We start from the raw sequence: 22,992 nt of genomic DNA, 5'->3' as shown, positions 1-22,992 counted from the left end.
TATTTAATTTGTGTTATATTGTAGTATTTTATCAATTAAAAATTACTATGCTTTAAATAAATTAAAATGAGATTAGAACCTGCATTTGCTATCTCTCTCTCTAGGTGTTTCATGAAGACGGAGAATGCTGGATATATGATGATCCACTGCTAAAGAGGTTAGGTGGCAATAGATATTAAGATATTCAAAAATGGCTGAACAGAGCACCATTTAAAGCCTTCAATTGAAAAAGACTTCCTTTCACCTGACAGAAAATTTTGTATCAAGATTCTTAAAATTTAATAAAACTATATAGCTTTGTGGTTATACCAATGCATTCAGTTAAGAAATGCATTGTTCAGGTTTCATCTGGTAGTATTTTAAGTGGTTCCTTTCTCAGGGAAATTGGACTTTAAAAAGGTGTGGTGGAACGGTTAACATCTTGCAAGAGTTGTGAAGAGAGTCCTTCTTTTACTGCTGGAGAATGGCTGTTGGAAATGTTTGCTCCTGCTCCACATCAGAAATTTGTAACGTTAGTTGCAGATTTCCAAGTTAGGTATACAAGTTCATCTGCCAAAATTTGTGTATACATTGAAAACAATCTCTCAGCCTAAGGAAAAAATCTTGGATATCTGTACAACTAAGTGCATTCTCTGTATTGCCATTGCACAGATGTAAAAAAAATAACAATTTCATACATTGTATTAAGTCGTACATGTACAAATGTAGGGCTTTACTAGAATGTTTCATTACTGCTTAAATCTCTTTTCATAGATATGTGTACATATATATATATATACAGAGAATTTCATTAATATGGACAGTGTTTAGTGAATTGATGCATAAATGTTTATATATAGCAGATGTAAAATGAAAATGAAGCCAATGATTTTGCTTTATAATTTAACACTTTGAGGCCTTATTAATTTCAGAGTGTTATATTTGATTGAAGTCTGTATAGAATTTTATTCCTAGAATGATACCTAACTGGAATATGTAACATGTGATTGCAGCTAGTTTTCATTCTTCTGTTTATTGTAGCAACATAATAAACATTCATAAAGTACATTTTGCAATTGTCAAAATGAATTTTCTTCCAGTACTTTAATACTGTAACATTTGAAGTGCATGTGGGCATACATTAGTCATGTTGAAAGGCAAGATCCTGATCTTGAATATAAATACCTCCAAAAGGATAATTATAGTTCAAAAGAATATGTGGTCTTTCATGGGACATTCTAAAGCATTTTATAGCCAATGAAGTGCTTTTGAAGTGTAGTTTCTGTTGTAATGCAGGAAACACAGAAATCTGTGCACAGCAAGGTCCCACAAACAGCAGAACTTGTGTCATAAAGCAGTTAATCCTTCCCTCTTCACACTCAAAGCTATATCATGTATTTTTGTTTTTTGTAGATTAATCCAAATTACATTATGAAACCAAAAAAATTATGTCAACGAAAGGGAGAAATGCTAAAGATATATAATACACTTGACAGGACACTGCCCATGTGATTTTCCTTTTCCTGTATTATGCAGGTCTATGAAATACCCTTCAGCAATTTTCCATCCCTTCCTATTCCATAGCTATACTCAGTGATTCCACCTACTGCTTACACAATTAGATCCTTGCTTTCTACTCCCTTGATGGTGTCTTTTACCAGCTTTTTTCACTTTCTTAAATACTGTATTTTGGCATTGTTACAGCCACATGGTGAAGTGTTTGGGTGTTTCCCACTGTTCAACTCCCACCTGACAACAGCAAGTGTGCTTTGTTATTAGGGTTTAACCCCTTCTGTGCTTTATTTGCCAAATAAACAGACAGCAACAGGTTTTCTTGTAGATTTAAAACAGAAAATCAATTACTGATGCCTTATCCTAAAATTATCGCAACCACATCCACTCATTCATTCATTTGCACACACACACACAAGAGACAGATAGAGAGGGAAAGGGGTAAGTGGGGGTAGGTTTTGGGGCGGGAGAGGGTCATGGTAAACCTGTTGAATTCTCTCAGAAGTCAAGTTCTCGTTAGTTGCAGCCCTGAGGCATTTGTAGATTTCTGTCCTGGTTGAAAGTTCAGTTGAAGAGAGTGGTTACTTCTAATTCACTGCTGTATAAAGTGTAAATGTAGAATTCTACAGCATGGCGCATCACTTCTGCTTTGCTGGATGTTCTCTGAGCCCCTTAACTGGAAAGGCTGTTGTGGAAGCTTCTTTCTGGATATCTCTCTCTTCGAGGGCTGCCCTTATAAAGTAAAAAGTTTGGCACATCATCTTCTGGTAGGAGATGCTTTGGTCTCTCCCCACTGCTGATTACACAATGGCCGAGGACGTGGCTACTTCACACCTTCTTTGTTTCAGAAGAACCCATTCAATTTGGGACTATTTCAGATGGGTGTAGGAGGGTCCAAATGACACCTCTTCGCTTTGAAGATTTTCTTTTTGTCCCCATCAGACAGTTTGAATATACAAAGGCCGAGTCTTTTAACCTTCAGTGGCCATTTTGGAGTGCATTGTTAACTTTTTAAAAAGGTCACTTTTTTAAACGACAATTTTTATAATTCTTCAGTTTTTGTCCATAATTTTTCGTCATTGCATTTCTTGCGCACATGACAGCATATTAGCTCCCAGTCTTGCTCTGGCTGCAGGTAGGTCTGTAAATGACTACTGCATTAATTTGCCTTGCAAGCACTGACTACATGCTTTTCTTCTCTTCCTTTACAGATTTTTTTCCCACCTACTTCAGTATATCCCATCCCTTCATACCAGAGTAGCAAAACCCAATGCAGGTCCTCTGGCCAATCTGCAGTGAAGTTTATCTGTTCGTCTAATCATAGCTGCTTATTTATATATTTACCATTTCAACAGTACCTCCTAAACCATGACCACCACCAAGAAGGAGGACAAAGGCAGCAGGTGCATGGGCCCACCATCACCTCCAGGTTGTTCTCCAAGCACACCATCCTGACTTGAACATAGCACTGTTCATTCTTGGTCACTGGCTCAAAATCTTGGAAATCCCTAACCTTTCACCGCATGTACCTTAGCAGTTCAAGAAGGCAGATCACCACCACCTTCTCAAGGGCAATTGGCAATAAATGTTGGCCTTGTTCGTGATGTCCATATCCCCAGAATGAATCCAAACATAACCTGCCCTACCATACCATGTGTTGATCGGAATTAACTTCCCTTGTTAGTCACAGGCATTCAGCATTGTATTCTTCTTACAGTTTCAGACTCGCGTATGGTACCTCTAGGTGTTGAAGTTCATTAAGATTTGAGTAAGGCAACCTGAAGATATTTATTTGTGGTTTCCTTGGATATTTCCAGCTCAGGAACTCCCATAATCACAATGGCGGCCGTTTTGGCCTGGCCTGCCTTACCATAATAATATTCACTATTTAACTATTAGTTCTTACCTTAAGTACTTTGATGGATTCCTAGCAATTTGCATAAGATTCAGCTCCACCTGGTATGTATGCGCAATACCATTCAGTCGACCCCAGTTTAGCTAGCATCCAGTCCTTTCTGAAGCGAATCTAGCAAGGGTCTTCACTACTCTGCCTCAAAATCTATTCCACATTTTTTTGAACTTGTGCTGCCTTATTTCTGCTGCCCTGTGAATTAGCACATTTGAAATCTTATCTGCAGCCTGAAAGAGAACAGTGTGGAGACCCACAGTTAAAAGTGGCAGCAGGGCATCAGCAGGAAACAGAGAGCATAAGCTTGCGGGAAAACAGTGCTAGAGCGCCAGAGTTAAAAGTAGCAGCGGGGAGTTAACGTGAATCAGAGTAAGCACATTTGAAAAAAAAAAGTGAAAAACATTCAAAGCGTGGCATCACAGTAAACCAGGTGATTGGTTGCTGAGTATTTCTCTTTAAACTGGGGCATTAATTTAAATCAGGAGCTGGGAAATTAAAAATTTCAATCGGGCTACGTCTAAGAGCACATGAATTAATGGTATTAGCACAAAGCAGGTCAAGAGGCATTAATTAAAATTAATTGTTTAAACAAGGTTCTAAATAGATCCTAAAAAGGGAATAGATTTTTTTTTAAGACTATGGATGGGCAGCTGAGACCTGTGGCTTGCAATTCCTGTGCCATGTGGGAACGTCAGGACACTTCATGTGTCTTGAGAGATCACGTGTAGGAAGTGGCTCCAGCTGCTTGAGCTCGAGCTCAGGATTTCTCAGTTTGAGAGGCAGCTAGAATCACTGCAGCGTATTAGGGAGGATGAGAGTTTCCTGGACTGTATGTTCCAGCAGGTATTCACTACACAGGGATTGAGAGTTCAGAATAGAGCCCAGTGGCGAGCACCACAGCTCCAGCAACCTGGGTTCAGTTCTGGGTACTGCCTGTGCGGAGTTTGCAAGTTCTCCCTGTGACTGCGTAGGTTTTCACTGGGTACGCCGGTTTCCTCCCACAGTCAAAGACTCGCAGGTTGATAGGTAAATTGACCATGGTAAGTTGCCCCTAGTGTAGGTAGTGGTAGGAGAATTGAGGGAAGGTGGGGATGTGGTAGGGAATTATGGGATTAATGTAGGATTAGTAGAAATGGGTGGTTGATGGTTGGCACAGACTCAGTGGGCCAAAGGGCCTGTTTCAGTGCTGTATCTCTCTGACTCTAATAGTAGAAGGTTGACTATCCAGAAGAGGCAGGAAGTGCAGGAGTCTTGGGGTATGTGCCACTGTTAAACCAGTCCTCAGCATTGGAGACTGCTGGGAGTGATGTCACCTTGCAGGAGTGCAGGCCAGATCATGCCTCAATGGACAACGAACCGCACAGGAGCAAAGAGTAGAAATAGTCATTAAGAGGTCCCATAGTTATGGGGACAGATGGGACTTTCTGTAACTAACATCATGAGTCCCACATGCTGCCTTCCTCCCTTGTGCCAGGGTAAAAGACATCAAGGAGAGGGTGCCAGAATATTCTGCAGGGGAGCCAGAAGTTGTGGTACACATCAGTACCAATGACAGAGAGGGCAAGTGTTGAGATTCTACTGTCTCAGATTTTCAGGAGCTCGGGAAGAAGTTAAAAAGTAGGCGTTCGAAGATAGTATCTCTGGATTACTCAGTGCCAAGCACTAACGAGAATAGGAAGATAGGGAGGATCAATGCATGACTTGAGGCATGTTGCAGGAGGGAGGGCTTAAGATTCTTGGGGGATTGGGACCTCTCCTGGGGCAGGTAGTATCTATTCAAAAGGGATGGGTTGCACCACAACAGGCCTGGGACCAATGGCGTGACAGGAAGGTTCATTAGTGTAGTTGAAGGTTTAAACTTAATTGGCGCACGCGGGGTGGGGAGGGGGGGGGGGGAACACCAGCATCACCACCCCCCCCAGTAGAAGTGAATGAGATGTATAGAGGAGTGAGACTGTTGAATAGTACTGGAGAAGGAAGTAGTACTATATTAGAAAGGAGCAGATTCAGAAGGACTACGAGGAATACAAGGACAGGTTTAGAATGTGTGTATCTAAAAACACTGTCGTGAATAAGGTCGGTGAGCTACAAGCACAAATAGGCATGTAGGAATATGATGTAGCGGCAATAACAGAAATATGGCTTCAAATAGTGAGGACTAGGTGCTTAATATTCAAGGATACAAAGTGTTCAGCAAAGATAAGGAAGGAAAAAGGGCAGTGGGGTGGCAGTATTGATTAGGGAAGACATTGTAGTGTTAGAAAGAGAGGATGTCCTTGAGGGGGGCAAGGCAAACGGGATGATCACGGTAGTGGGTGTATTAATAGTCCTTCAAATAGTGAGAGAGTGAGACAGAAGAGCAAATCGGTGGCAGTGGTAATGTTACTGGACTAGTAATTCAGAGGCCTGATTAACGCTCTAGGGACAGTAATTCAAATCCCAAAACTGCAGCTGGAAAATTTAAGCTCAATTAATTAATAAATCTGGAATAAAAAGCTAGCTTCAGTAATGGTGACCATGAACTACTGGTTGTTCTCCTTGGAGCAAAGGAGACTGAGGGAGATCTGATAGAGGTGTTCAAGATTATGACAGGTTTAGACAAAGAAAAGCTGTTCCTATTTGGTCATCGTACAAGCACTAGGATACACCGATTTAAGGTTTTGGGCAAGAGAGCTAGGATATGTGAGGAGGAACTTTTTTTTTTAAACGCAGTGAGTGGTAATGACCTGGAACTCGCTGCCTACAAGAGTGGTGGAAGCTGACACGATCCAATGATTTCAAAAGGAAATTGGATGGGCACTTGAGGGGAATAAACATGCAGGGCTACTGTCATAGAGTGGAGGAATAGGACTGACTGGGTTACTGTAGACAGCCAGCAAAGACTCAATTGCCCAAATTCCCTCCTTCTGTGCCATTATGACTGACTTGTTTGTAGGTGGTGATGCATTAAAAACTGGCTGCTGATAAATAGGAAACAATGGCATTGCATACATTCCACAAATCGTAGGTTTATCTTTACCCTTCCTCTCCAACGACACTGACTTACACTGAGTCAACAGTTCCATCAGCATCAAACTACTATCCAGGCCTTTTTTTTCAGATGCAAGCCTGGATTGAGTGCTGGCAGATGACTCAACTGGGACTGTGGAGGTGCTTCAACAACCAATGCTGTTCTCAGTAAATAACCATAGACAGTGGAAACCAGCCCCATTTTTCTTCTTTGCCAACTACCTTCAAGTCCACGCTAGTCCCCTACTGATATCCCAGCTGAACATCAGCTAGCTCAGCACACAACAGGATCAAACCTAGATGCTTCCTGGTCACTACTTGTATGATCTACACTGACCAATTCATTGATCAACTGATTCAGCAGGAAAACCTGGTAGGTTTTTGATCAGCTGTCATTCCATCACAGCGTCACTGAAAAACTCTGCAGTGGATTTTAGAATACAGGTGTCTACTCTCAAATTTTTGAAACTTAATTTCCCACAAAAAACTTGAATGGGAAAGAGGGAAAAGAAAAAAAGCTGCCCAAGGACCCTAACCCTCGCCACCACTAGAGCTCAGTGGCCTACATTATCAGCTGAGAATAATCTACTGCAAGGATCCAGACTTTCACTTAAACTGTTACCCATTCCAAGTTATGTAGGTCTGTCATTAGAAAAGCACTAAATTGACGGCTGTTTTCTAACAGCTGACTTTCAGAGAAGCACAGATCAATGCAGATCATCCTCTCCAGAGCATGCCCATGATTTATTTTCCCATCTTGCTCAAAAATGCCAGCCCCTTTTTTGAAGATTGTTTCTAGTAGCCTAGCTCCATGACCATGGCACAAGGAATCACAAAAACCAAACCCACCAGAACCTTACCCTAATGTTCATAAGATAGCACTGATCAGAGGCTAGTGGAAAGAGACAAATTGTATCATAAATGAAACAAAGAGAAGTTTTTGAAAGTCATGGAAAGAAAACACAGCAATGTTAACTACAGGATGAACAAACTAAATTTTGCAACATTGATTGGATTCTAATTTTAAAATGCATAATGCAAATTGGTGAGTGCAGGTCATAGCCCCGAATTCCTCATTTTTACAATCATGCATTATTTTGTATCTGCAGAGTGGGAAAAAAAACTTTGCAGTTTCTTAATAATTATTGCAAGGAAAACATACTCCACTTAGCCATCATAAAATAATTCAGTTTGATATCCTGAACCTCCAGCAGCTCAAAAGGAACTCCAACATGTTAGAATCCGAAATCTCAGATATAAAAAAATCATATCCTTAGTGTATACTTATACAAATTTAATAGCTGGTAAGTTTTTCCCGTTCACCTCCCCCACAAAAAATGTTCAAGTAGATTCTTGCCAGGATCTAGTTTTAGACTGATAATTAGAAAACACAGAGCAATGATTAATTTAAATAAAACACAGCAATTAGCTTTAATGTATGGGGCATATTTATTCTGGTTACAGAACCAGTAATTCATACATAGAAATTAAAACTTCCTTGCTCCCCCATCAAAATTATAAAACATTGAAACAAACAGTACAGGTCCAAAACAATTCACTCAAAGTTCTGTTTAAAGGAACAGATTTTATATTTTGCAAATGTATCAGTTGGGTCTTTGAAAACACCAGCTAGTTGGAGAATTAATCACAGCTGAATAAATCAATGATTGCTTCCCATGCAGAACTGGTCTGTTTTAAATAGGCAGGTTTGAACAAAAAGATAATAGGCAAACACATTTCTGGACAAGATTGATACTCCTCTCAACCAAACCCACTAGTTAAAAGCAGGTCTACCAAACACATATAGCACTCATGATACATCCTCCTGCTTCAAAAGAATGCTTTGCCAAAGTGTTTTAAGTGACATTTTCCAAAAAGCAGTCACGACAAACCAAACTGCATTATCATCCAAGTAGTTACTACATTTGTGCCTCAATGAATTTTGATGCAACTGCATCATTATTAGCTGATCAGTGAAGTACACAGACCTCAATATACACTCATAAATTAGCTAGTTATATTGACACACTTACATTTGAAATTCCGCCAGTTTATGGCAGAATGTCTTTCCTCTTAAAGCAAAACACCAAGAATCGGGATTTAATTTTACATGTAAACTGCATATTCTTAGTAACACATTGCATGTTCTTCCTGTGACCTTTTCCAATTGATAAACATCATTTCAAAATTTTATGAAAGGGATAAAGTTTGAGCCTTGAAGTGAAAGCAAAAATATCTTTAATGGGGGTTGCATGTCCCATCTTGGAGGACACAGGTAAGAAAGTAAGCTGCCACACTTCTCCATACATAGACTTTGATTCACATGTGGAGTCATCAGTGGTTGTATCGGGTTCATGTTGCCCATGTCCAACCACCTGCAAAACAACAAAGTAACAGGAATTAGTACAGTAGCATCTCCTCCAATAAGGTTACTCATATCCAAAATCAAATTTCAGTCTGTTGTTTGCATTTTACAGCATTTGTTCATCCTCTAGTCAGATGATGAAATCATAAAACTGCACAGCCCACCTTTTCTGATTATTTTAAAGCTGCATATGAAAAAGTTCTACCTACTCAAACTGAAAACCATTTGAACAGAACTCTAAGTGCTTAAAACAGAATTTTAAAACTGGCAGTAGTGTTCATTAACTGTAATTTGTACAGTTGAATTTAGACAACTACAAGTTTCCTACAGTAACATAGCCATAATCCTAAATTTGTATGCAAATCCATTAAAACTAATTGAGTGGAACTGTCTGTATGTTACAGATTCTGAGCAAGGAGGTTCAACCTTATTTTACAGGGATATAGACACACCATTTTGTTTTAAATGAATATTGACCAGGACAGATAGCAGGCCCCTTTGGTTTGTTTGGAGATTTGGTCACAAATCCATAGGAATGCTGCCTTATGTCCATCTGAGCTTACACCAACACAAACTCTAGCAAAGGGGCAAATCCTGATTAAAACTGCATTAATTCTGCATACAATTTAGCAAATTGGTTATGGTATCCAGACAAATCTCTGTCAAACTGACCTTGTTTGCCTATTAAAGTATTAAATATTTCTCTGTACAAAATTCTTGTTTGCTTGAATAATTTATTTTTAAAAAAAGAGCTCTTAATAAAACATATGAGCTGGAGACCATACATTTGCTTATCTAATTAAAAAAAAAACAAATGCAATCAGCAGCTTATACTGAAATACCATTTACAGTACAGGAACCATTTTATCAAAATATAGAAATTAAATTGAAATGGCGGATAGAAAGCAGAGAGATGGGAGTGTTGAAATCTTTCTATATTTTGACTATGTTAGAACCCTACTGTGCAGTGAATGATTCATTTGCAAAAAACGTGACAACTATCGACTGGAAAATAAAACAATTAATTAATTGAAAAACGATAACCACAGTTGTTCCTACTTTGAACAGCAAGGATCCACAATACACATAAAAATGCTTTTAGTGCTGACTACATTTTACAGCACAAGTGCATAAGGATTTGGCAGAAATTCATTCAACATCGATTTAGTTATGACTGGAAGAGTCTGAATAGCACAGGACGACATTTTCCATGGATTAAACCAGGGATTCTTCTAACTGCACGGTTTGACTACTAACGCATTTGAGGAAATACACTAAATCATGGAGGGTGTCAGTGGACATTTAAAAAACCTTTTTTTTGGCAAGGACAATAAAAATGCATTTTACTATTTTGGCATCTCATTCAACCTAAAGCAAATTACATTTCTATACGTGATATTATACATTAGAGATCATTTATATTTAAGGATAAGTCTAATGGGTGCACTGCACTTACATGAAGACTAAGTTTTTTACTCCCGTGGCCCTGGTGGGCTCTGAACCAATCCACCAAGTCTGCTTTGGTAAATGACTTAAGAGCTTGAATCTGTTGAAACAAAAAGATAGCAGGATAACAACATTTGTTGGGCATTTTAATAAAATCATAATTTTGATAGGGCTATTCTGAAAAGATATTAATTATAAAGGAAAAAGAAACAAACTAAAAAGGTTCTGGAGCGGTTCCTGCAGATTGGAAGGTCGCAAATGTCACCCCACTATTTAAGTAGGGAGGGAGAGAGAAAACAGGGAATTACAGGCCTGTTAGCCTTACATCAGTTGTTGAGAAAATGCTAGAATCTATTCTAAAGGATGTGGTAAATGAACACTTGGATAATAATGACCTGATTGGGCATAGTCAACATGGATTTATGAATGGGAAATCATGTTTGATGAACCTGTTAGGAGTTTCCTGAGGATGTTACTAACAGAATTGATAAAGAGGAGTCGGTGGACATGGTATACTTGGATTTCCAGAAGGCTTTTGATAAAGTTCCCCACAGGCGGTTGGTTAGCAAAATTAAAGTACATGGGACAGGAGATAATATACTGGCATGGATTAAGGATTGGTTAACAGGCAGAAAGCAGAGAGTAGGAATAAACAGGTCATTCTCGCATTGGCAGGCTGTAGCTGGTGGGGTACCGCAGGGATCAGTGCTTAGGCCCCAGCTGTTCACAATATACATCAATAATTTGGATCTGGGGACCAAATGTAATATTTCCAAATTCGTGGATTACACACAATTAGGTGGGAATGTGTGTTGTGAGGAAGATGCAAAGCAGCTTCAAGGGGATTTGGACAGACTTAGTGAGTGGGCAAGACGTGGCAGATGGAAAATAATGTGGAAAAATGTGAGGTTATCCACTTGGTGGGAGGAACAGATACGCAGAGTATTTCTTAAATGGTAAGAGATTAGAAAGTGTGGATGTACAAAGGGACCTGGGTGTCTTTGTCAATAAGTCACTGAAAGCTAACATGCAGGTGCAGCAAGCAATTAGAAAGGCTAATGGTGTGTCTGCCTTTATCGCAAGAGGATTTGAGTACAGGATTAGTGAAGTCTTGCTTCAATTGTATAGAACCTTGGTTAGACCGCACTTGGAGTACTGTGTGCAGTTTTGGTCCCTTACCTTAGGAAGGATATTATTGCCACAGAGGGAGTGCAACGAAGGTTCACCAGACTTGTTCCCTGGATGGCGGGACTGTCCTATCAAGAGAGATTGGGGAAACTGGGCCTGTATTCTCTAGAGTTTCAAAGAATGAGAGGTGATCTCATTGAAACCTACAAAATACTTAAAGGGATAGACAGGGTAGATGCAGCTAAGATGCTTCCCCTGGTTGGAGAGTCTAGAACCAGGGGACACAATTTCAAAATAAGGGGGAAACCACTTAGGACAGAGATGAGGAGAATGTTCTTTACTCAGATGGTTGTGAATCTTTGGAATTCTCTACCCCAGAGGGCTGTGGAAGCTCAGTCATGGAGTATGTTTAAAGCAGAGATTGACAGATTTCGAAATACAAATGACATATGAGGATATCAGGATAGTGTGAGAAAAAGGCATTGAAGTGGATGATCAGCCATGATCATTTTGAATGGTGGGGCAGGCTCGATGGGCTAAATGGCCCACTCAGCTCCTATGATCCTATGTAAAAACTTTCTCCACTCTTACAAACATACAAAATAGGAGCAGGAATAGGCCACTTGGCCCCTTCAAGCCTGCTCTGCCATTTAATAAGATCATGGCTGATGTGATTATGGCCTCAACTCCACTTTCCCATCTACCACGATACCCTTTGACGCCCTTGTTAGTCAAGAATTTATCTACCTCTGCCTTAAAAATATTCAATGACCCTGCCTCCACCACTCTCTGGGGAAGAAAGTTCCAAAGATTCACAACTCTCTCCCCCGATGTGCTCTGCCTGCTGTATGCAATTTCCTCCCAAACTATTGTATTATGGAAGTAGTAGTGTTCCACCCTACATTGGATGGTGCACGTAGGTCCAAGTCCACATTTTCTCACATATCTTAGTGACCAGTCCAAAATGGTAGCAAGACAGGTTCAGGAAGGAGGCCTCCCACTCAACCACAGCTTAGATATACGAAATGCGGATATCGTAAAAATATAATACAGTATCCAAATTTGTTCTGTATTAAAATATGCAGAAATAAATTGCAAACTTTAAGATGTATTTCATATACAGAAAGTAATCAGGATAATCTATCAGTAATGGTGAGAAGCATGGCTCTATCCAATATTGCTTTTTAATAACCAGGCTATAAACTAAGATGAAGGGTCACTGACCTGAAATGTTAACTCTGCTTCTCTCTCCACTGATGCTGTCAGACCTGCTGAGTAGTTCCAGCATTTCTTGTTTTTATTTTATAAACTAAGACATCTCCCAACTTCATATGCAATACTCGAGTCCCCAACTTTTGAGAGATCATCTCACATGACTCAGTGGGATCTTGTCCCTGCTTATTACCAGGATTCCAAGAACACACTGTGGGCTGGTAATGGAACTGCAAGATAATAATTTTTGCTTCTTCTGATTTTATTTTTTGGCTTACATGTAGAATCAGGTGGACAAGATAATCTCAGGTATGGGGCTTTGTCCCCTTTAAGAGCTTCTTGATTGTGGACAATTGCTGCAAAGCAGTGTGATGGCTTTGGGTATACTTGGACAGTTCCCTAAAAAGGCTGCTGTTGGCATTTGTTGTGGCTAATCAGTTAAATTAAAGCAACCCTTTATAGCCATTCCTGTTACTGAATTCAAATTCAGCTTGTGTTTGTGATTTTTAACAGATCCTAACACTAAAACAGCCTTCCCAAAGGTAGTTGCATAGCTTCAGAAATAGAAAAATTATGCCCAAATCTATTCCATGCCACAGGGCATAGAAAAGATTCTGCGATATTTTCTTGCACAGGAGCAGAAACTTTTTGCTGGCAAGTCCCTGTTAAAGGATGGTTCCATGCTGCTAGACAAATAATTAGGAACACAGGAACAGGAGTAAACCATTTAGCCCCTAGAGTCTGTTCCCACATTCAAAAATTCATGGCGGGTCTCCATCCGAACTCCATATAACCGCTTTTGTCCTATATCCCTTAATAAACAAGGCTAACAAAAATCTAACAATCTCAATTTTAAACTTAACAATTGATTTAGCATCAAATTCCATTTGCGGGTGAGTGTTCCAAACTTCTACCACATGTTGCACAAAGAAGTGTTTCCTAATTTCACTCCTGAAAGGTCTGGCTCTTATTTTAGATTATGCCCCTAGTCTTAGACTCTCCAACTAGTGGAAATGGTTTCTCCCAATCTACCCCATCTGTTCCCCTTAATATCTTGAAAACTTTGATCATATCACCCTTACTTTTCCGAGTCACTTTTCTGGCTATCAAATTTAATTTTATTCCCTTTATCAACCTTCATATTTCTCTACTGATCAAAGTTCTTCTATACGCCCACATTTTTTGTGTGAAACCATACTACTTTTGGTCATTTGGTAGTACAGAACTCGAGTATTGCTGAAAATAGAGACAAGTTGTCAAAGATTTTCGCCTTGCACTCATCAGAACAATCCGCAAGAATACCACTGTAAGGGAAAACAACAACTTTATACTGCATGAGAAGAGTGCTGATTGGTTGGCAAGCAAACTCTGATTGGTAGAGGCACTGCCATGGCAAATGCACCAGTTTACGGTGACTGACAGTTAACTGCCAAGCTTTGTTTAAAATTTAATCCAAGCAGCTTGACTCTGTTTGGTCAAGGCATTGCCCTGAAGAATGAACCAGCGAATGACTGTCACTTAATTTGTTTAGCTGAAACAGGCACAATGTTTGTACATATTCTTTCTGTGTGCAAACAACAGGGCTCTGTGTATTAATATATGTAGCTTCCAGTACACGCAAATGCACCACACCGCAAGCCCTACTGGCAATCTTAAATTGGTTGTCAGCATAATTCTTAGCACACTGAGGATTATTTAGCAAATGTTGGCGTGGCAACGCCTCTATCAGAGTTCACTTGCCAATCAATCAGCACTCTCTTCTCATACAGTAAAAAAGTTGTTGTTATTGTTTTCCCTTACAGTGGTATTCTTGCGGATTGTCCTGAATAGTGCAAGACGAAAAGTTTCAACAACATGTCTCTATTTTCAGCATACTGCTTTTAATGATTTTCTTAATCAGTATCTGGAATCTTATACTGTTTATTTAGAATGCATTTTAATATTTATGCTGGTCAGTTTTGCTGAGTCTATGTTATTCTTATGTACTTTGAGTTAACCTCTAAAATAATGTTACATCCATAGTCATCCATTATCCTGACACTACAACATGATTTTTGCCCCCGTATTCCTGCTGGGAAAAAGTCCAAGTGGATATCCAACTATTCTGAAACATTGGATTATAAACACGATTGCCTAGCACACAGAACTAATTTAATATTTCCCCAACTCACAGCTAGTTCTTATTCCAGGTTTCCCATACTTTTTCCAAAACCTGTATGCTCTGTATATATTGTTGTATTTTGAACAGCAGCAACTAAATCACATAATATATTGGCAAAATTTATTGCCGCTTTTAATTCATGATAGAAATGTTTCTTCATATGCTTTCCATTGTAATCATCTTGCTTTTAGATCACACACAATCTAATCAACATCCAATAAATAAGGATTTTTACACTTGGCACTTCTACAATTCAAGCCATGAAAGAACGTCTGTGTACTAGCTCCCCACATTTACAGTGTTAAAATAAGCTCTCTTAGAATCTGGATATATGTAAAACAATTAGTACAGGAGTAAGAAATCAGAGGAGTGAACATATATTGAATGGAACAGTTCACCACCACCTTCTCAAGGGCAATTAGGGATGGGCAATAAATGCTGGCCTAGCCAGCGACGCCCACATCCCTGAATGAATAAAAAAAATAGTAAAGCATGCTGCTAATATACAATCTTTCCATTCCTAAGTTCTGCAAAATGGAAGTGAAGCAGTTAAAAGTGGAATTAAAGTGGTGTGGTCTATTACGAAGAGGATGGCATATTAGCACTAGAGCTATTCTAATTTCTTAAATAATAAAACTTAAAATTCACAGGCTAGAAATCAGTTGTAATATACTCAAACAAAATTGAAATAAAATTCACGGCTGAGTCAAGTATACTTCAATGAGCTTTGCTTTTCTTAAATTTCTGATTCATGCTTAATATTTTCTCTTAATACCTCATGGGTAAGCCTGTCGAAGAGATACTGTTGTGTAAAAACTTCATCCCAGTTTCTGTCTACTTCTTCTCCTAGGTGTGTATCTTCACAAAGTTTAAGCTTTATCAATGCTGTAACCTGTTCAAATATAAAAGGTGAGAGTTTGTGAAATATTTAATTTGGAATGCATAGTGCCTGAAACCAAAGATTACTCACCTTCAAATATAGTACTTCTCAAATCAAGCTATCTTCAACACAAAGGTGAAAGAAGGAAAGAAAACCACTCAAACATACCTTTCCCTTTAGTAATTTTCATAGTCATAGAGTCATTTACGGCATAGAAGGAGCCATTCGGCCCACTGAGTCCATGCCAGCTCTCCACTGAGCTATGCAGTCAGTCCCACTCCCTGGCTCGATCCCATAGCCCTGCAAGTCTATTTTCTCATGTGGCCATCCAACTTCCTCTTGAAGTCATTGATCGTCTCCGCTTACACCACCCTTGCGGGCAGCGAGTTCCAGGTCATTACCACCTGCTGCGTGAAAAAGTACTTCCTCATATTCCCCCTACATCTTTTGCCCAAAGCTTTCAATCTGTGCTCTCTAGTCCTAGTACTATTTGTTAATGGGAACAGTTTTTCCTTGCCTAACTTATCTAAGCTTGTCATAATCTTATACATTTCTATTAAATCGCCCTCAATCTCTTTTGTTCTAAGGTGAACAAACCCAGCTTTTCCAAACTAACCTTGGAGCTAAAATCCTCCATCCCTGGAACCATTCTGGTAAATCTCATCTGCACCCCATCAAGGACCCTCACATCCTTCCTGAAGTGTGGGGACCAGAACTAAACGCAATACTCCAGTTGGGGCCTAAAAAGAACTTTTTAAAAGTTCAGCATGTCCTCCCTGCTTTTGGACTCAATGCCTCTATTTAAGAAACCCAAGATCTCATATACTTTACAAACCACTCTCTAAATATGTCCTGCACCTTCAAAGATCTATGCACATACACCCACAGGTCCCTCTGTTCCTGCACACTTTTTAGAACTGTGCCATTAAGTATATATTGCCTTTCCCTATTGCTTCTACTCTGCATTCCAAGATCCAAGTCATAAATTTATTTATTTTTGATTCATTCATGGGATGTGGGCATCGCTGGCCAGGCCAGCATTTATTGCCCATCCCTAATTGCCCTTGAGAAGGTGGTGATGAGCCGCCTTCTTGAATCGCTGCAGTCCATGTGGGGTAGGTACACCCACAGTGCTGTTAGGAAGGGAGTTCCAGGATTTTGACCCAGCGACAGTGAAGGAACGGTGATACAGTTCCAAGTAAGGATGATGTGTGGCTTGGAGGGGAACTTGCGGGTGGTGGTGTTCCCATGCAACTGCTGCCCTTGGCCTTCTAGGTGGTAGAGGTTGCAAGTTTGGAAGGTGCTGTCGAAGGAGCCTTGGTGCATTGCTGCAGTGCATCTTGTAGATGGTACACACTGCTGCCACTGTGCGTCAGTGGTGGAGGGAGTGAATGTTTGTAGATGGGGTGCCAATCAAGCGGGCTGCTTTGTCCTGGATGGTGTCGAGCTTCTTGAGTGCTGTTGGAGCTGCACCCATCCAAGCAAGTGAAGAGTATTCCATCACATTCCTGACTTGCGCCTTGCAGATGGCAGACATGCTTTGGGGAGTCAGGAGGCGAGTTACTCGCCGCAGGATTCCTAGCCTCTGACTTGCTCTTGTAGCCAAAGCGTTTATATGGCTACTCCAGTTCAGTTTCTGGTCAATGGTAACCCCAGGATGTTGATAGCGAGGGATTCAGCGATGGTAATGCCATTGAATGTCAAGGGGAGATGGTTAGATTCTCTCTTGTTTGATATAGTCATTGCCTGGCACTTGTGTGGCGCGAACGTTATTTGCCACATCAGCCCAAACCTGGATATTGTCCAGGTCTTGCTGCATTTCTACACAGACTGCTTCAGTATCTCAGGGGTCGCGAATGGTGCTGAACATTGTGCAATCATCAGCAAACATCCTCACTTCTGACCTTATTATTAAAGGAAGGTCATTGATGAAGCAGTTGAAGATGATTGGGCCTAGGACACTACCCTGAGGAACTCCTGCAGTGATGTCCTGGAGCTGAGGTGATTGACCTCCAACAACCACAGCCATCTTCCTTTGCGCTAGGTACAACTCCAATCAGCAGAAAATTTTCCCCAATTCCCATTGACTCCAGTTTTGCTGGGGCTCCTTGATGCCATACTTGGTCAATTGCTGCCTTGATGTCAAGGGCAGTCACCCTCACCTCTGGAGTTCAGCTCTTTTGTCCATGTTTGAACCAAGGCTGTAATGAGGTCAGGAGCTAAGTGGCCCTGGCGGAACCCAAACTGAGCATCAGTGAGCAGGTTATTGCTAAGCAAGTGTTGCTTGATTGCACGGTCAACGACACCTTCCATCACTTTACTGATGATCGAGAGTAGACTGATGGGGTGGTAATTGGCCGGGTTGGATAGGTTCTGCCTTTTGTGTACAGAACATACCTGGGCAATTTTCCACATTGCTGGGTAGATGCCAGTGTTGTAGCTGTACTCGAACAGCTTGGCTCGGAGCATGGCAAGTTCTGCAGCACAGCTCTTCAGTACTATTGCTGGAATGTTGTCAGGGCCCAGAGCCTTCGCAGTATCTATCCAGGGCCTTCAGTCATTTCTTGATATCACTTGGAGTGAATCGAATTGGCTGAAGACTGGCGGCTGTTATGCTGGGAACTTCAGGAAGAGGCCGAGATAGATCATCTACTCGGAACTTCTGGCTGAAGATTGTTGCAAATGCTTCTGCCTTATCTTTTGCACTGATGTGCTGGGTTCCCCCATCATTGAGGAAGGGGATATTTGTGGAGCCACCTCCTCCAGTTAGTTGTTTAATTGTCCACCATCATTCACGACTGGATGTGGCAGGACTGCAGAGCTTAGATCTGATCCATTGGTTGTGGGATCACTTAGCTCTGTCGCATGCTGCTTACACTGTTTGACATGCAAGTAGTCCTGGATTGTAGCTTCACCAGTTGGCACCTCATTTTGAGGTATGCCTGGTGCTGCTCCTGGCATGCCCTCCTGCACTCTTCATTGAACCAGGGTTGATCCTCCGGCTTGATGGTAATGGTAGAGTGGGGTCATGCTGGGCCATGAGGTTACAGATTGTGGTTGAGTATAATTCTGCTGCTGATGGCCCACAGCACCTCATGGATGCCCAGTTTTGCGTTGCTAGATCTGTTTGAAATCTATCCCGTTTAACACGGTGGTAATACCACACAACACGATGGAGGGTATCCTCAATGTGAAGGGACATGTCTCCACAAAGACTGTGCAGTGGTCACTCCTACCAATACAGTCATGGACAGATGCATCTGCGGTAGCCAAATTGGTGAGGACGAGGTCAAGAATGTTTTTCCCTCTTGTTGTTTTTCTCACCACCTGCCACAGACCCAGTCTAGCAGCTATGTCCTTTAGGACTCGGCCAGCTTGGTCAGTAATGCTGCTACTGAGCCACTCTTGGTGATGGACAGTGAAGTCCCCCACCCAGAGTACATTCTGTACCCTTGCCACCTTCAGTACTTCCTCCGTGGTGTTCGACAAGGATGAGTACTGATTCATCAGCCGAGGGGGGCGGGGGCGATAGGTAGTAATCAGCAGGACGTTTCCTTGCCCGCGTTTGCCCTGATGCCATGAGATGTTGAGGACTCCCAGGGCAACTCCCTCCCGACTGTATACCATTGTGCCGCCATCTCTGCTGGGTCTGTTCTGCTGGTGGGACAGTACATGTCTGGGATATTGTCTGTAAGGTATGATTCGGTGAGTATGACTATGTCAGGCTGTTACTTGATTAGTCTGTGGGACAGCTCTCCCAACTTTGGCACAAGCCCCCAGATGTCAGTAAAGAGGATTTTGCAGGGTCGACAGGGCTGGGTTTGCCGTTGTCGTTTTCAGTGCCTAGGTCAATGCCAGGTGGTCCGTCTGCTTTCATTCCTTATCAACTTTGTAGCGTTTTGATACAACTGAGTGCATTGTTAGAGCATTTAAGAGTCAACCACATTGCTGTGGGTCTGGAGTCACATGTAGGCCAGCCCAGGTAAGGACAGCCCTAAAGGACATTAGTGAACCAGATGGGTTTTTATGGCAATCAACAATGGTTTAATGGCCACCATTAGACAAGCTTTTAATTTCAGATTTATCAATTGAATTCAAATTCACATTCTGCCAAGGTGGGCTTCGATCATATATACCCAGAGCAATACCCTGAGTCTCTGGGTTACTAGTCCAGTGACAATACCACTATGCCACCGCCTCCCCCATATATCTATACGTTATATAAATATATATTATCAAAAAATGCAGTGGTCCCAGCACTGACTCCTGGGGAACACGACTGTCTACCATCCTACAGTCTGAAAAACCACCATTTACCACAACTTGCTGTTTTCTGTCCGTAAGCCAATTTTTTATCCAATTGGATACTGATCCTCCTATTCTATGTGCCTCAATTTTGTTAACCAGCCTTTTATGTGGTACCTTATCAAATGTTTTCTTAAAATCCATATAAACAACCTCCACCGCATCCCTTCATCAACCTTCTCTGTTATTTAATCAAAAAATTCAATTAGATAAGTCAAGCATGATCTGCCTTTTACAAATCCATGCTGGCTATCCTTAATTAACTCAAACCTCTAACTGTCAGTTGATATTTTCCCTGATTATTGTTTCTATAACCTTACCCACCACTGATGTTAAACTAACTGGCCTGCAGTTGCTAGATCTGTCCTTAGACCCTTTCTCGAATAATAGTGTCACATTTGCCACTCTCCAATCCTCTGGCACCTCCTCCCATATCCAGGGAAGATTGGAAGATTATGGCAAGTCCTTCCGCTATCTCCATTCCCAATTCCTTTAGCAACCTGGGATGCAAGGCATCCGGACCAGGTGACTTAAAAAGCATAGCCAGCCTGTTTAGTACCACCTCCTCTCAATTTTTTTCCTATTCACTGCATCTACACACTCTGGGCTGAATTTTACAAGTGCGCCGGAGCTCGTGGCGGCGCACTCTGATGACGGCATGCAAACCGTGTGGACGCACCATCCCTGAGCCCCTGCAATATTACATGCAGGGTCTCATTTAAATAGAGGGGGCAGAGCGGCCACCCCCAATGACGTAGAAGGGGGCAGCCGCCGCGTCCTCGGCAAAACCTTCTGGCGCCATTTCTAAAGGGCTTTCAGCCCTGAGCAGAGATTTTAGTTTTTAAAGGGACCAGGACTTTAACTTTTAATGAAAACATTACATTTACCATAAAAGCGGCACTTCCACCCTCCCCCCAATGATCACACAATAAATTTATAACCCTCTCCCCCTGAAAAACCATTCTTGACAGTCCCAACCTTTAAACCCCAAACTTTGCACTCTTTGCCCTTCAACCCCTTCCCACCATTCACACAACCAATAAAAACTGGTTTCCCCGCACCTCCCCCTCCCCACCACCCCGAAAATTTTATTCCTCCCTCCTCCCCACCAGGTTCTCACCTCGGAACTCCGTATGTTCTGAAGGCGTGCGAAGCACGAATGGCGGCCGTAAGATCGGCGTGGGATAGCTGCCACCTGCAGGTAAGTTTATTTGCATCTACTTAATGTTAATCTGCATATTTAGATGAAGGGCCTGCCGCCAAGCAGTGGGGGGGGGCCACACCGAGGTAATATGTGGCAGGCCCTTCTCGACGCCATGGGTCGAGATGGGCCTCTCCCCGCAGAATTTTTTGCCAAAGACCAACTCTAAAATAGATCCTTAATCAGGACAGCTGGAAAAACAACAATCCCATTCACAACCATATACTGGAGGAAGTTTTTAATTATTTTGTGATTAGTGTTCCAAATGGATGGGAAAATTGTATCTTTACCTTGGCTCTCAATAGTTCTTGCCAAATAATGTTGTAATGCAGTACTAAATGCAAAATTGTTAAATCAACATCGAATCCTTTAAAGACAGGGTGAACCAAAAAGCCAGAGTCACCCTATCTCACAGCAAAAAAAACTTTCCCTGTTCCGAGATTTGCTCAAAAACCTCTGACCTGATCAGTTCCCTGAAACCACAATGGAAGGCAGTCTCGAAGACTTTGACTAAGGTGGGGGGCGGGGGCAGGGGCAGTGGTGGTGGTGGTGGGTGGTGGGGGGGAGGGCTTCTCGCTTCGTGGTGTTTGAACAATTGGGATCAGAGCAAGAGGCTTTATCTTGGTTGGTAGACTAAAACAGTCAAGTGGTGAGGAATTTGGTGAGGAATTTTTGTAAGATTTGCACCATTGCCATGTGCAACAGTGTATTTTCAGTTTCAATAACAATGGCCCAATATTGGATTCTGTAATATATTTTTAGCAAGTGTCCTTCAGGCTTATTTTAATACTCTAATCAAACTACATACATCGTTCAAGTTACAAACAGCAATGATGAATGCCAACACAGTATTTTATAAACAAACTCAAAATTTGCTATGGAAGCAAAATTAGCACTCTTGCTTTGTTAATATATAATTCAAAAGAATGATCCTCAAGTGGCCCACAAAAACAGAATTACTTAAAATTTTAGGCATCACTGGAGAACCAACTCAAAGTTAAGTGAATCAACAACTTGCATTTATATTGCAGCTTTAAAGTAGTAAAATATCCAAGGCACATAATTGAACAAAAATTGAAACCAAAGCCAAGTGAAACATTAGGACAAGTGACCAAGAGAGGTGCTGAGCTGGAAAGTTACAGGGAGGAAATTCCAGAGCTTATGGTGGGTGTATGCAAAAGAGGCTATGGTTGGAGGCACGCAGAGTTTCCAGAAGGTGGTAGAGCTGAAGAAGGTTACAGAGATAGGGAGGGGCGAGGCCACAGAGGATTTGAACACGAGGGTGAGAATTTTAAAAATCGAGGCATTGGTGGACCGGAAGCTGATGTAGGTCAGTAAACACAGGTGACCTGCTGCAAATTAGGTTACGGACAGCAGAGGTTTGAATGAACTTAAGTTTATGGAAGTTGGACAATGGGCCAGCAGGACAACACTGAAATAGTTGAGTGTGGAGCTAAGAGCAGCAAAAATTAGGGTTTCAATGGCAGAAGGGCTAAGGGAGAGGCAAATACAGGTGACATTAAGGAGGTAGAAGCAGGCAGTCCTTGTAATGGAGAGAATACAGGGTTGGAATCCCAGCTCAGGGTCAAATAGGACAGCAAAGCTGTGAACAGTCTGGTTCAGCCTCAGACAGTGGCCAGAGAAAAGGGACAGAATCGACGGCTAGGGAATGGAATTTGCGACAGGGGCCAAAGACAATGATTTCAGTTGTCCCAATGTTTAGCTGAAGGAAATTTCGCCTCAGGCAGGATTGGACGTAGGACAAGCAGCCTGACAACACAGAGGTAGTGACGAGGTTGAAAGAGGTTGTGATGAGTTAGAGCTGTGTGTCACGAGTGTAAATGTGGAACCAGATGTTGTGCTTTTGAATGATATCGCGCAGGGA

General features: G+C 41.5%; 2 protein-coding genes across 5 annotated transcripts in view; one reads left to right on the top strand and one right to left on the bottom strand.

Annotated features, from left to right (window-relative positions):
- Positions 1-1,047, top strand: part of osbpl9 (oxysterol binding protein-like 9) — a 224,833-nt gene extending 223,786 nt beyond the window's left edge. For all 3 annotated transcript variants that reach the window (XM_068037140.1, XM_068037141.1, XM_068037142.1), the window contains one exon: positions 105-1,047. In XM_068037140.1, the coding sequence (XP_067893241.1) occupies positions 105-179 (75 nt within the window). In that variant the 3' untranslated portion in view covers positions 180-1,047. The remainder of the gene's footprint in view (positions 1-104) is intronic.
- Positions 1,048-7,815: 6,768 nt separating this feature from the next.
- LOC137372826 (nardilysin-like) overlaps positions 7,816-22,992 on the bottom strand; it is a 168,985-nt gene continuing 153,808 nt past the window's right edge. For both annotated transcript variants that reach the window (XM_068037138.1, XM_068037139.1), the window contains exons 29-31: positions 15,497-15,613; positions 10,231-10,320; positions 7,816-8,784 (exon numbers count right to left, since the gene is read on the bottom strand). In XM_068037138.1, coding sequence (XP_067893239.1) covers positions 8,587-8,784; positions 10,231-10,320; positions 15,497-15,613 — 405 coding nt within the window. In that variant the 3' untranslated portion in view covers positions 7,816-8,586. The remainder of the gene's footprint in view (positions 8,785-10,230; positions 10,321-15,496; positions 15,614-22,992) is intronic.

This window comes from Heterodontus francisci, chromosome 8 (genome assembly GCF_036365525.1).
Source record: "Heterodontus francisci isolate sHetFra1 chromosome 8, sHetFra1.hap1, whole genome shotgun sequence".
NCBI lineage: Eukaryota > Metazoa > Chordata > Chondrichthyes > Heterodontiformes > Heterodontidae > Heterodontus > Heterodontus francisci.
The sequence above is the reverse complement of the archived record's forward strand: the minus strand, read 5'-3'. Positions and strand labels throughout refer to the sequence as shown.